The sequence below is a fragment of the Prionailurus bengalensis genome, chromosome B2 (assembly GCF_016509475.1).
Source record: "Prionailurus bengalensis isolate Pbe53 chromosome B2, Fcat_Pben_1.1_paternal_pri, whole genome shotgun sequence".
NCBI lineage: Eukaryota > Metazoa > Chordata > Mammalia > Carnivora > Felidae > Prionailurus > Prionailurus bengalensis.
This window is the reverse complement of record NC_057349.1, coordinates 21,443,793-21,457,700: the sequence shown is the minus strand read 5'-3', so window position 1 is coordinate 21,457,700 and position 13,908 is coordinate 21,443,793. Positions and strand designations below refer to the sequence as shown.

Below are 13,908 nucleotides of genomic sequence, written 5' to 3'. Positions count from 1 at the left end.
TGTGCTCCGAATGTGCTCTGTCCAGGCCCACCAAGGCCAGGGCCAGTGTGCTGTGTGATTTTGCTTATTTGCTTAATCTCTGAAGGAGAAGGGACAAGAAGGGCTGTGGATAAAGTACATATTGAAGGCTCTGTGTGGTTGCCGTGCAGCCCTCCAGCCCCCGGGGCCACAGTGGAAACTTAGCTCACAGCACCCCCACATGCTGCTGGGAGGCATTTCACTCCCTTAAGACCCCCACCCCAGCCCCCTCCTATCTGTGCTTCGCACCTACCCATACCCTCCGGTGACCTTGCAAGCGGTGCTAAGGAAGGTGGGGGGAGCAGATAAGCTGCAGGCCTTGTGCCTCTTGCCTCTGCTGTTACGAAGCCGTGACTGCATGCCCCAAACCATAGCTCTTGCCTTGCCGCCCGACCCTAACACAGCCGTGGGGCCCCCACCCCAGGAGTAGGAGCCGCTGTGACTGAGCAGCTCTGTGGGAGGCTGGGCCGTCATAGGTGACGAAGTGAGAATGGTAAAATCTCCAGTATTCTGAATTCAAATTTCTTTCTTATGGAAGCATATGCTGTCATGTGGTGGAATTCATGTGTTTTCTGGGTGAAATCGGCTCTGGTGAACTGCATTGGGGTGCAGAAATACCGTTTCTGCGAGCAGAATGATTGGGGGCTCACATACAGGTGTGTATGGGTGTGCGTGTGTAAGCTGAGGGTGGGCTGAATGTCCGTATGCGCATTCATTCCTGTTTGATGTGTAACCTCACCTTGTCCTTGGGAGTTTTTTCCACTGATGAGTTTTGTTTCCCTTCGAGTAATTTATTTCAGTATGTGATTTTAAAAAAATAAAAACATTTAAAGGAGGGTTTTAATTTTTTGTTGTTTATTTTTTTGAGAGAGAGCATGCCTGTGTGCGTGCAAGTGTGGGAGGGACAGAGAGGGGCTCTGTCAGCACAGAGCCTGACTTGGGGCTTGAACTCACAAACCATGAGATCATGACCTGGGCCAAAATCAAGAATTGGACACTTAACTGACTGAGCCACACAGGTGCCACCCAAAAAGAGAAACTTTTGTTTTTAGAAGTATCAGTGGAGTTCTGTTAGCATCTTTTTCTCTTTTCCAGAGGGACAGAAAGAGAGAGGTGCACAAGTGAGCAAGGGTTAGAGAGAGAGAAGCGGGGCTCACCCAAAGTGGGCCTTGTGTTTTACCTAAGGCTCATGCTCACCCAATGTGAGACACAAACTCAGGAACTGTGACATCATGACTTGAGCCAAAGGCAGATGCTTAACCACTGAGCCACCCGGGCACCCTGTTAGAATCTTTCAATCCTATAACTGGAGGGGCACCTGGGTAGCTGAGTCAGTTGAGTGTCCAACTTCAGCCCAGGTCATGATCCTGCGATTCATGATTCTGAGCCTCACATCAGGCTCTGTGCTGACAGCTCAGAGTCTGAAGCCTGCTTCAGATTCTGTGTCTCGCTCTCACGCTGCCCCTCCCCCGCCTGCACTCTCTCTCTCTCTCTCTCTCTCTCTCTCTCTCTCTGTCTCCCCAAAATAAACTTTAAAAAAAAATTTTTTTTAATTAAATTTTTTAAAAAAGCAATCTCAATTTGTAAGATTTCCCTCAGGCACGTTGTCAAAATCACACGCAAGATGAAACTGCCCTACAACAGTCCTTGGTCCTAGGATGATTAAAGTACAGCCCTACTCCTTCTGAACGTTTTGCAGTGGTATGGTCCATGAGTACGTGGAGTACCATCCAGGGTGGGATTGAGAGATCCCACAAGCCGGGGTGAAGGGAGAGTTGCGGGGACCACCTGGCCAATGGCTGTGGTCTTAATGAAGACTGACAAGCCCAAGTGAGGTTAGCAAATACCCCAAGATCAGAGCCTGCAACAAGCAGCATCGCCCGCAGATTGACAGTGACCTCCATTGTCCTTGAAGAGCTCTTTAGAAATACAGTTGCAAAGTGTTTTTTCCCCAGGGGCCTTGGGAAGGCTGGTTGAACCGGAGTGTCTCTGGCTGACAAAGACCCGTCCAAATGTTTCTGGGTGATGGTTTTCCACACTGGTTTTATTTAAGGTCTGCCAACAGGTGCCGAGCATAAGATGGGAGGCAGTGTTTTTCTGTGGGGTTTTATTTTCTTCCTTTTAACTAGCCTCACAATATGCTTCTGGTTTCAAAGCAGATTTTTTTTTTCCTCTGCCACTTTCCCGCCGCTTGTTTGCGAGATGACATTCTGTATCTTTTCAGAAGTGAAATAGTAGTGCCTTGATTGAATCCCATGAAAACAGAGGTGTGAAATTGTGGATGTGGGCCTTGTTTAGGTCTTACTTAGAAGGCTCTTGGTGCACGTGCAGGCTGGGATGACATGTGCTTCTCTTCTGAGCTGTGGCCCTGGGAGCAGGAGTGGAGGCCCGGGGTCGGCGGTGGGGAGCAAGAGTTGGGGGGGGGGAGCAGGTGGCAACCAGGAAGGACATGCATTTCTCCTGTGAGTCTCAAGATGAAACAGAAGCAGAGGAGACAATGGTGGAGTTCTTGAGAATGAAGAGAGAGAACACATCCTTTGCAATTAAAATTCATTTTCCCTGCATTCTCATGTTAGCTAGAGTGGCCAGGAAATGGGCTACTCCTGATGGTTATTGTTCCTAGCAGTGTACGATAATGGTTAAATAGCACCTTGCAGGTTCCCAAGCATTTGGTTCTCCGTCACTGATAGTAGCTCTAAAAATGCCCATTTTACAGATGAGAAAACAGAGGCCCAGAGAAGGATGGGGAAGAGCTCTCAAGGCTTGTGGCATCAGATGTCCTTAGACTCTCACTTAATTCTCACTATACAAAGAAGGTCATGAGGAGGCAGATTCCTATCTCAGGCCTGTTTGGGAAATTCTGCCCAGCTGGCAGCCAAAATGCAGATGAAATGAGTGTTCCAAGGTCACACGACCTCCGCTTCCCCTCCCCCACCGTCCCTGATCCCTGAGCCCATCCCATACCGCTCCCCAGGTACCTTCCACGGGGGAGGACACAGAGCATGTGGTCGGTGCTGGTTGTCAGCCATGTATTTATTGAGCACCTACTATGTGTGAAACTAACCTAGACACCAGAGATGGGAGGGGTTTGAAAGTGAACGAGAGAATGAAGGAAGGGATAGACGAGTGGGAGATAAGTGAAGAAAATGGTATCCTTGAAAACTCACAGCTGTGATAGAAGTGCAGTAAATTCTAATTGCCACATTACAAGACACTCTACTCCCTTGTAGAAAACTGACTTCTGTTGCCCCTCACACTGAATTTTCTTTTTTTTTTTAATTTTTTTTTTTAACGTTTATTTGTTAATGAGAGACGGAAAGTGAGGGGGGAGGGGGGCAGAGAGAGAGGGAGACACAGAATCCGAAACAGGCTCTAGGCTCTGAGCTGTCACCGCAGAGCCCGACACAGGGCTCGAACTCAAAGACTGAGAGATCATGACCTGAGCTGAAGTCGGTCGCTTAACCCACTGAGCCACTCAGGTGCCCCCACACTGAATTTTCATAGCAGGCATCACACTGATGCAGTAGACTCAGGGAAGGTATTCAGAAAGGTGTCTGGAGTAGAAGAAAAAATGATAGACCTTTTATCTAACCCTTTAAAAATGTTTATTTTTGTATTTTGTGACTTACCTGACGTGTGCAAATACCTACACATAACACGCATGCACACACATTTGTGTGTTAAACAACAAACAGATAAGAGTACATACTCAAAAACTTTCTACTTACCAGGCGTCGTACAGCTTACAAAGTTTGCAGTCCAGTTCTCAGGCTCACCTGCTCACCTTTTGCAGTCGACTTGCATGATACCAAGAGTCAGTATTCTTTATACCCAGCCTGTTTATGTCAGTAATACTTGCGATCATTTCCTATAATCAATAGAATTTTGTATAAGCTTGTGAAATTTTTTTATAACCATAATCTGTGTGAGGGGCGTGTGGGTGGCTCAGTCGGTTAAGTGTCCAACTTTGGCTCAGGTCTTGATCTCATGGTTCGTGACTTCAAGCCTCGCATCAAGCTCTCTGCTGTCAGCACAGAGCCAGCTTTGGATCCTCTGTCCCCACCACCCCCCCCCCCCGCCCCTCCTCCACGTGCACACGCTCTCTCTTTCTCTTTCAAAAATAAACACTAAAAAAAAAAAAAAAAAAGAATAATCTCTGTGAAAGCTAAGTTGGGCTGTCTTGTTTGTGGTCCAGATTAGATACTTTTTTTAATTGCTGTCAAATTTAGGGTAAGCGAGACATCTGTGAGCAGTTGAGAGAAATAATCATAAAAGCCTAAAAGGATCATAAATCCTAAAAGAATTCTGCTTTAGCTTGATATGCAAAAATCTAAGTTCTTGCTCTGCCTCAAAGAGTCTAAAACCGGGTATCAGAGATGTTGAATGGGGAGCATGATTCGCGCCCTAACAAACACATGGAACTTCTCTGGGTGCAGCTGGACTCAAACACAAGCCCTTGGAGAGTGAATGTGGAATCGGTTACTGCTCTTTATGTCCCTGAAGATTGCAGCAAACACAGAATTAGCAAATGTTAAATATTGTTCCTAGAGGAAACACAGGGTACCATTTCCTACAAGCCTCTGTCTACATTTTCATCAGCTAATCAGTACAGAAACTTTTGTTTCTGTTTAAGGAAATCTGAATGAATACCACTGACTCGGGGCGCCTGGGTGGCTCAGTCCATTAAGCATCCGACTTCAGCTCAGGTCACGATCTCACAGCTTGTGAGTTCAAGCCCCGCATCGGGCTCTGCACTGATAGGATAGCTCAGAGCCTGTAGCCTGCTTCAGATTCTGCATCTCCCTCTCTCTTTCCCTCCCCTGCTCGCTCACGCTCTCTCTCTCTCTCAAAAATAAATAAACATTAAAAAAAAAAAAATACCACTGACTCATTAACAGCGAACTCACAGCCAATAGCACTGTAATTCACGCCTGAACAAAGTTTGCCTGACACATGCATTTTTGCCACAAGGCACATCACTACTTCTTGCACTTGTGTAGTATAGGTGGCATGTTAGCTCTGTGCTGGGAGCCATTTTAAGCCATGAAATCACCAGCAAAAAGCACAGAAATGCTAGAAATATGGCTCTACATATACTGCAGAAGGACACTCATGTACAATGGGAGCTGAAGCAAGATGGCAGGGCAGCATTGGGTTCAGCCATAGCCAGGAATGCGCGGAGGGCAACTCCAGTTTCTCTCCTCTCTGTGCATGTCCTCAGATGCGCTGCAAGTATCCATTTGGGGTTTTCAGATACATTTTAACAAGTAAGCAAATCCACAAACACAGAACCCACCAATAACGAGGGCCAACTGTCTATGTTTTAGATTAGATAAAATAGTTAATGTATGCATGACTTTTTTTTTTTTTTATGAGTGCCCCACCCAGCCTTTACTGGACTTTGATCAATGAGCCCCTCTCTGCAAGGTGCAGGGAAAGCTGAGCGAGGAACCAGGGCCAACTTTCAGGTGTAACTGAATGATCGATCACACACTCATTGCTTCCTACTAGTGCTGTTTGTCTCGCGGGGTTGTTGGACTGAATGAGTTTAGGTGTTTGTAGTCAGTGGTACAATTAATTTGGCAAGAGAGAGTGCAGACTTCAGGTGCAGAGTGCCTAGTGGGTGACAGCCCTTGGTGCCTACCCTAGACTTTCTCACCTCCTCTTGTTCTCACCTTCCAGGGAGGGCACAGACCAGCTTCTGTTTCCTGCAGCTTCCCAATCCACACCTGCTTACAGCCAAGACAGGACAGAGGGGAAGAGGGAGGGAGAGAGACAGCACCATCTCTGGTTCATAAGAGGCCAAGCCAGATGAGGCCATGGGCTCGACTGCCCAGCCCACTGAGTGTGGCTCACTCTGCCTATGCATAAATCCCACACCATGGAGCCTTCCTGAGCCCTGGGCTCGGCGCCTCCACCTTTTTTTCCAGAAGCTCTGATTGTCCCGTAGGTTTGTTGGGGAAATGGGTTCCTTCCCTTCACCTGTGCTACAGTGAGACTCAGCATAAAGACCTCTCTTCTGGGGTTTATAAATTGAAATCCCCACACGTATCTACCACAGTGCTGTGGACATTTCTGAAGCTCAGAAAAAGAGGCCACAAGTCAGCCCGCTCTCATTAGCCATTTGTAATTAGATGTTTCTCTCTTTTAAGTGTATCAGGAACATTTCAAACGTATGCACAAGTAGAGAGCACAGTGTCATGACCCTCTCACGCACCCTCCCCCCATTTTCAGGAATTACTAACTCACGGCCCGTGGTGTTTCACCTCTTCCCCCATCCCAGATCATTTCAAAACAAATCCCAGGCATCACATTTCACATAACAGTATTTCATTACATTACCTCTAAAGGAAAGGGATGTTTAAAAAAAAAGACATAACCAAAATATTGTCACAACTTCAAAAAGTAACAGGGATTTCTTACTATCATATGTATCTGATCAGCGCTAAATTTCCTGAATTCAGGCATTTCTCTCGTTCCTTCAGGTCAGTACAGAGTGTTCAGCTGACCGCTGGCATGGGGATGGGTTGGGGACTACAAGGAGTGTGCAATTGAACTTGGGTCTGGGGGGACTGAAGTCCCCATGATAGAAGAGAAAAACGTTTCCAGAGCAACAGGAAAGGACAGAGCTGCCATGGGGCATCGAGGTCACGGCCCCTCCACACATGCAGCGTGGAACTTGAGCGTGTTCTGGACAGAAGGAGAGCCTCGCCTGAGGAGCCACAGACACACCGCTTCCCTGCTTAACTTTCTCACAGCCTAGGACTTAGCACTCTGGGTGTTTTGGGCAGGGTTCCCTGTGGTTGGGGGGCCATCTCCCCGGAACGTGGGCTGCGTGCATGGGATGGCCAGGGAGGGAGACGTAGCCGTACTGTGGGGGCCCTGGAGCGTCTCACGGTTGGTGACCTCAGCACCGTTCCCCCAGAAGGAGCTTTGTGTTTTGAGTGGCTCATGGGAACCCAGCATTCTAAATTTAATTGAATGATGACAGGAGTCTTGATGGTGAGACGCGGCCGAGGTAGCAGCGGAGATAGGAGAGGTGGACGCACAGCAGGACCTCGCTTGCTGGGGCCTGCCACCGCGCGATAAGGACAGCAGAGTCGCACATACTTGGCACTTCTTTCAGCGCGAGAGGACGATGAACTCTGCTGCCTCGCGGGTCATTTCGTTATCTATTTCCAGAGAAGAATCTCAAAGCAAAAAAAAAAGTTTTCCATTAAGGTGCATGTAGTCCAGATGCAGACTCCAGCAGGTCGCCCTACCCCTCCGAGACCCAGGTTCTTTCTCTGTAAAGCACTCGTGGGACCTGCCTTAGGGGTTTCGTAAGTGGCAAAGGCATGTGTATGTGCAAATACTTGGAAAGGTGCTAGGCACACAGCACTGTCCAACAGAACTTTCTGCGGTCATGGAAACACAGCAGCAGGTCAGGTCTGCGCTGCACTGCCTGACGTCACTGAGGAAATTTTAATTCACTTAAACAGCCCCACATGGCTTGTATGGCTACCGTATTGAGTGCCAGTCTAGAGGATGTTGATAACACCCCGATGATAGGATAGTTGTTAGGGTGGTTCTGAGTGAAGACCCAGAAGGTGACGCTGGTATGAAGAGTGGAGGAAGCATTATAAAATGTGTGTGTTTCACGTCTGTGTGGCCCAGGACATTGAAGGTGGAGGTCACCTCTGAAGTTGGGGGTGCTGATCTTTAGATGGACTGCATCTGTGGGGGTCTTTCAAGGAAAAGGAGACATCATAACAGGTGTGGGCGGGAGGGTGAAGGAGGCTCATATTTTGTCTTTGCTTCATACTGGCTGTGTGACCTTGGCCAGATCACTTAACGTTTTGAGCCTCCGTGTTTTTATCTGTAAGATGGAAGTCCGGATATCCACCTGCCTGCCACGGTCGTGGTGCCTGCTTACTGTGGGAGCTACAGTTATTTTTCAGATAACGATGGTAATATCAGAATTGAACACAGTCACTGGCTTGGACTACTAATTCAGTTGGAGAATTTGATTATCATTTCATCCCGATCAGAGACCAGGGATGCCATCGTGATTGCTCTCGGTTCGGTGTAAACTTATGCTATTTGGCTTGTAAACATTTATGATCACTAAAATCCACTGAGCCAAGGGAGGGAGAAAACCTTGGAAATGATCGTTTTATGCCACATAATTGAGGTAAGCAGAAGTAAGCACAGTGGCTTCAGGTTCCCAGCTGTCTTAATGGGCACACCTGTTCTGTCTACAAAGCTTGGATATCCAGAAGTTGATAAAATACTTTTTTAAAGGAAGCGTTTTTCTTGGTGTTAACCGTGAGCAGACTGGCTTCTCGAGATTATACCATTTTTATTTCAATTGAAATGAAGCAACAACAAATATAATAGGCTCCTGGATAAGTGGCAACTCTGATTGGGCCGCCTCCTCATATCCTATCCCTTTTTTCTCTCAGATGTGACATTTGCTGTGTCACCTTTCGAACACATCGAGGATTGCTACGCCACAACGCGCTTGTCCACAAACAGCTTCCCAGGGACGCAATGGGAAGGCCTTTCATACAGAACAACCCTTCCATTCCTGCTGGCTTCCATGACTTAGGATTCACTGACTTCTCCTGTAGGAAGTTTCCTCGAATTTCTCAGGTATTTTGGTCAGCCTGCGGAACCAGCAGCCACCTCCCTGGGCCGCGTGGTTGGACTACACCTCCTTACCCTGAGGTCTCCCTTCTGTAAAATGTTGTCCCTTGGGTTTTGTCTTTTTTGTAACAACGTTTTCTCTTGCAATTCAGCTTGACCCTTTCAGTCTCCATTGGGTTGTTGAGAAAGGATAGTTGGGTTTTAATCTTGTGTTGAATTTCTTACCACCTTGTGTAAGAGTCTAGCTCACCGATGCCTTTTGCCCATTCTTGGGCGTTTGGATTTAAAGTTGTGAAGTGCTCACCACCCCCACTCCCACCTCTATCTGAACTGAATTTGTTTTCTTAAATATTTCTTTAATATCCACATTACAGGTAAATATTTCCAGTGTGGTACTTTCTTAAAAAAATTTTTTTTCAACGTTTTTATTTATTTGGGACTGAGAGAGACAGAGCATGAACGGGGGAGGGGCAGAGAGAGAGGGAGACACAGAATCGGAAACAGGCTCCAGGCTCTGAGCCATCAGCCCAGAGCCTGACGCGGGGCTCGAACTCCCGGACTGCGAGATCATGACCTGGCTGAAGTCAGACGCTTAACCAACTGCGCCACCCAGGCACCCCCAGTGTGGTACTTTCTATTAAAAATGTTTGGGTCATTATTAACCTGAACCATATTTGTTCCCTGCCTACCGAAAACTACTTTGAAACTTTTTTTTCTTTTCAATTTTAAAAATTGAGATCGAGGATGTCAACAGTGAAACTCTTAAGGCACAGAAGCCTCAAGGGTAATGGGTTATTCCATATGTATACACCCACGTGTGTACGCCCACGTGTATACACCCACATAACCCTCCCGGCAGATGGCACAGCCTCAGGCCCCTTCCCAGGCAGTGCCCCTTGTGTTATTATTACTTAACTGTATTTCATTGCTTCTCTCAGATACCCCAGGGATTGATGTCATTTGTCAAGCAATATGATGTTTAAGGTGCTTTGTGGTCTTCCTTATTCAGCCTAGGGACAGGAATTAGCAAGCAGGGGGAGGCCAACTCCTTAGATAGTACAGAGAGAGGCTGGGTACTGGGGCAGCTATATAACAGATACTTTCTGCATCTCGGGGTAGTGATTATTTTTAAATCCTCCTTATTCCCTTGCTTTTGCCAACCCGCCTTCCACGCAGGCCTGGTGTGAAACAAACCTACGAAGGTGCATCAGCGAACAGCACCGTTTTGTCTGCGACACATGTGACAAAGCATTCCCCATGCTCTCCTCGCTCACCCTGCACAAGCAGACCCACGTCGCCACGGACCAGGGACGGGACAGGCTGCAGGCCAAGACCCTGCCTGGTGACGCCCTGGACCAGAAGGTCTTCCTGGCCTTGCTGGGCCTGCAGCACACCAAAGACGTCAGGCCTGCCCCCGCTGAGGAGCCCCTGCCGGATGACAACCAAGCAATACAGCTCCAGACACTCAGGTGTCAGCTACCTCAGGACCCCGGCTGCACCAACATGCTGAGTCTGTCTCCTTTCGAAGCTGCTTCCCTGGGCGGCTCTCTCACGGTCCTCCCGGCTACCAAGGAGAGCATGAAGCACCTGTCCCTGCAGCCCTTCCAGAAGGGCTTCATCATCCAGCCCGACAGTAGTATTGTGGTCAAGCCCATCTCCGGCGAGTCCGCCATCGAGCTGGCTGACATCCAGCAGATTCTGAAGATGGCGGCCTCCGCCCCCCCTCAGATCAGTCTTCCGCCTCTCTCCAAGGCCCCTGCTGCCCCTCTGCAGGCCATTTTCAAACATATGCCCCCTCTGAAGCCAAAGCCCCTGGTCACCCCACGGACGGTGGTGGCCACCTCCACACCACCCCCTCTCCTCAATGCCCAGCAGGCCTCCCCGGGCTGCATCAGCCCCAGCCTCCCCCCACCGCCCCTGAAGCTCCTCAAAGCCCCTGTGGAGGCGGTCCCCAACGCCCACCTGCTGCAGTCCCAGGCCGGAGCCCAGCCAGACACGGCCACGCAGCTCTTCCTGCAGCAGCCGCGGATGGAGCTGCCCGGCCAGGCCGAGATGAAGACCCAGCTGGAGCAAGACAGCATCATCGAGGCCCTGCTGCCCCTGAGCATGGAGGCCAAGATCAAGCAGGAGATAACGGAGGGTGACCTCAAGGCCATCATGACAGGGCCCGGCAGCAAGAAGACGCCGGCCATGCGCAAGGTGCTCTACCCCTGCCGCTTCTGCAACCAGGTGTTCGCCTTCTCGGGGGTGCTGCGCGCCCACGTGCGCTCCCACCTGGGTATCTCACCATACCAGTGCAACATCTGCGACTACATCGCCGCCGACAAGGCCGCGCTCATCCGCCACCTGCGGACGCACAGCGGTGAACGGCCCTACATCTGCAAGATCTGCCACTATCCCTTCACCGTCAAGGCCAACTGCGAGCGGCACCTGCGCAAGAAGCACCTCAAGGCCACCCGCAAGGACATCGAGAAGAACATCGAGTACGTGACCAGCAGCGCCGCCGAGATGGTGGATGCCTTCTGCTCCCCGGACACGGTGTGCCGGCTGTGCGGCGAGGACCTGAAGCACTACCGCGCGCTGCGCGTTCACATGCGCACGCACTGCGGCCGCGGTCTGGGTGGCTGCCCCAAGGGCCGCAAGCCCTTCGAGTGCAAGGAGTGCAGCGCCGCCTTTTCCGCCAAGCGCAACTGCATCCACCACATCCTGAAGCAGCACCTGCACGTGCCCGAGCACGACATCGAGAGCTACGTCCTGGCGGCCGACGGCCTGAGCCCGGCCGAGGCACCCGTCGAGGCCTCGGGGAGGATCGAGGACGGCGGCGGGACCTTTGGCGAACGAAAACCGCTGGCCACCTTCCTGGAGCCCCAGAACGGCTTTCTCCACGGGGGCGCCTCCCAGCCTCTGCCTCCCCATGTCTCAGTCAAGTTGGAGCCCGCCAACAACTTTGCAGTGGATTTCAACGAGCCCCTGGACTTTTCCCAGAAGGGCCTGGCCCTGGTCCAGGTGAAGCAGGAGAATGCCGCCTTTTTCCTGAGCCCCACCTCCTCAGCCCCCTACGACTGCTCCATGGAGCCCATCGACCTGTCCATCCCCAAGAACTTCAGGAAAGGAGACAAGGATACGGCTGCTCCTGCCGAAGTCAAGAAGCCTGAGCAGGAACCAGGGAGCAGTGAGCAGCCCTCTCCCGGTCCTCCACCGTGCCCTACCCTGCCAGTGACTTTGGGACCCAGCGGGATCCTGGAAAAACCCGTGGGCCCTGCAGCTCCGGCCTCCGCAGCCACCACTCTGGAAGCGCACGCTCAGCCCCTGCAGGGCTCCGTTCAGCTTGCTGTCCCCATCTACTCCTCAGCTCTGGTCAGCAGCTCCCCCATCTTGGGCAATTCCACCCTCCTCAGCAGCCCGGCACTGTTGCGGCCGCTGCGCCCCAAGCCCCCTCTGCTCTTGCCAAAGCCCCCCGTGACGGAGGAGCTGCCCCCACTGGCTTCCATCGCCCAGATCATCTCATCTGTGTCCTCGGCCCCCACCTTGCTGAAAGCTAAGGTGACAGAGCCGGGACCCACGAGCACTAGCAGCAATAGCGCGGCTCCTGACGGCTTAGGAAGTCCTGTCCCCAGAGCCGCCACCGCCCCCACCAACACCACCAGCCCAAAAGAATCCAGCGACCCGTCGCCTCCTGCCAACAGCCCAGAAGCAGCCTCCCCCACCGAGCAGGGGCCGGTGGGTTTGTCCAAGAAGAGGGGCCGGAAAAAGGGGGTGCGGAGCCGGCCCCGCTCCGGCAGCGGCGGAGTGGACCTGGACTCCAGTGGGGAGTTTGCCAGCATTGAAAAGATGCTGGCCACTACGGACACCAACAAGTTCAGTCCGTTTCTACAGAGCGCAGAGGACGACGCTCAGGATGAGGTGGCCGGAGCCCCCGCCGACCACAATGGGCCCAGTGACGAGGAGCAGGGCAGCCCCCCCGAAGACAAGCTGCTGAGGGTGAAGCGGAATTCCTACGCCAACTGCCTGCAGAAGATCAACTGTCCCCACTGCCCCCGGGTCTTCCCCTGGGCCAGCTCCCTCCAGAGGCACATGCTCACACACACTGGTAAGAGGGCCCACCAGGCCCTGAGTGCTACTTCCCAGAAGGGAGGCTGTGGCCTGGCCGGCCCCAGGGATGGGGAGAACAGGAGGCGGGGTCAAAAGCATGGGACCCTTTTCCCATGGCCCCATTTCTAGCTTCTCTTCAGCCTCAGTTTCTGAAGCAGGGGGCTTGCCTGGTGATGCCAACGGGTTTTCCCCCTGTGCCCTTGTAACCACAATGACCTATTCCTAGTGTCTCGGCCTTCGAGGAGCTGCAGGTGAAGGCAGTGTTGAATATCGGTGTTTGGGGGGTGAAAATGGTCCTGGGCCCACTGGATCATTCACTTGCATCTGCCTCGGCCCTTCAGGAGGATGTAGCAAGATCACTTGGTTCCCCACAGGAGGCAGCTAGGGAGAAGTGGAACTCGGTATTGAGGTATTGGTGCTTTGGCAGGAGAAAGTCCATCCCAGATTCCTCAACGTTTTAAGACTTTGAACATTCTGTGAAGTTCTTTTGACTCCATATATTCTTAAAGGGAATATTGCAGACTTCATATTGCCAAAAAGATATATCCCAAAGTGTTTTTCAAATGTTAGTTTCTATATGTTGACTTTTAAAAAGCTTATTTAAGAGGATACTTTTTTTTTAAGTTTATTTATTTTGGGAGAGATAGAGACAGTGTGAGTGGGGGAGGAGCAGAGATAGTCCCAAGCAGGCTCTGTGCTGCCAGCACAGAGCCGGACTTGGGTCTTGAACTCACGAAACCGCAAGATCATGTTGTGAGCCAAAACAAGAGTCAGCGGCTTAACTGACTTAACAGATGCCACCCAAGGGCCCCTGGAAGGATACGTTTTAAGTAATTTTATACCAGGTACTTCTAATAGTCACATGACTATTTGCTCTTGTCTTAATCCTGATTTACTGAATATTTATACATGGTTTATGTCATCGAAGTAGAGGTAAATTGGGTGAGATCCTTAACTTTTTGGAGATTACCACCCAAATACTAATGGTGGGACCTAAAACCAAATAAAGAATTGCATAATACAGGATTGCCAGATAAAATACTGGGTGCTAGGTAAACATAAATTTCAGATAAAAAGCAAATAACTTTTAGCATAGGTTAAATATGCAACATTCGGGATAGACTAAAAACTGATTTGTCATTTATTGGAAATTCAATTTAACTGTTTTTG

The 13,908-nt window shown here is 50.5% G+C and overlaps 1 protein-coding gene across 4 annotated transcripts in view; it reads left to right on the top strand.

The window, feature by feature from the left end:
• Positions 1-13,908, top strand: part of RREB1 (ras responsive element binding protein 1) — a 134,253-nt gene that overhangs the window by 103,934 nt on the left and 16,411 nt on the right. For all 4 annotated transcript variants that reach the window (XM_043590882.1, XM_043590881.1, XM_043590880.1 and 1 more), the window contains 2 exons: positions 8,463-8,652; positions 9,823-12,736. In XM_043590882.1, the coding sequence (XP_043446817.1) occupies positions 8,463-8,652; positions 9,823-12,736 (3,104 nt within the window). The remainder of the gene's footprint in view (positions 1-8,462; positions 8,653-9,822; positions 12,737-13,908) is intronic.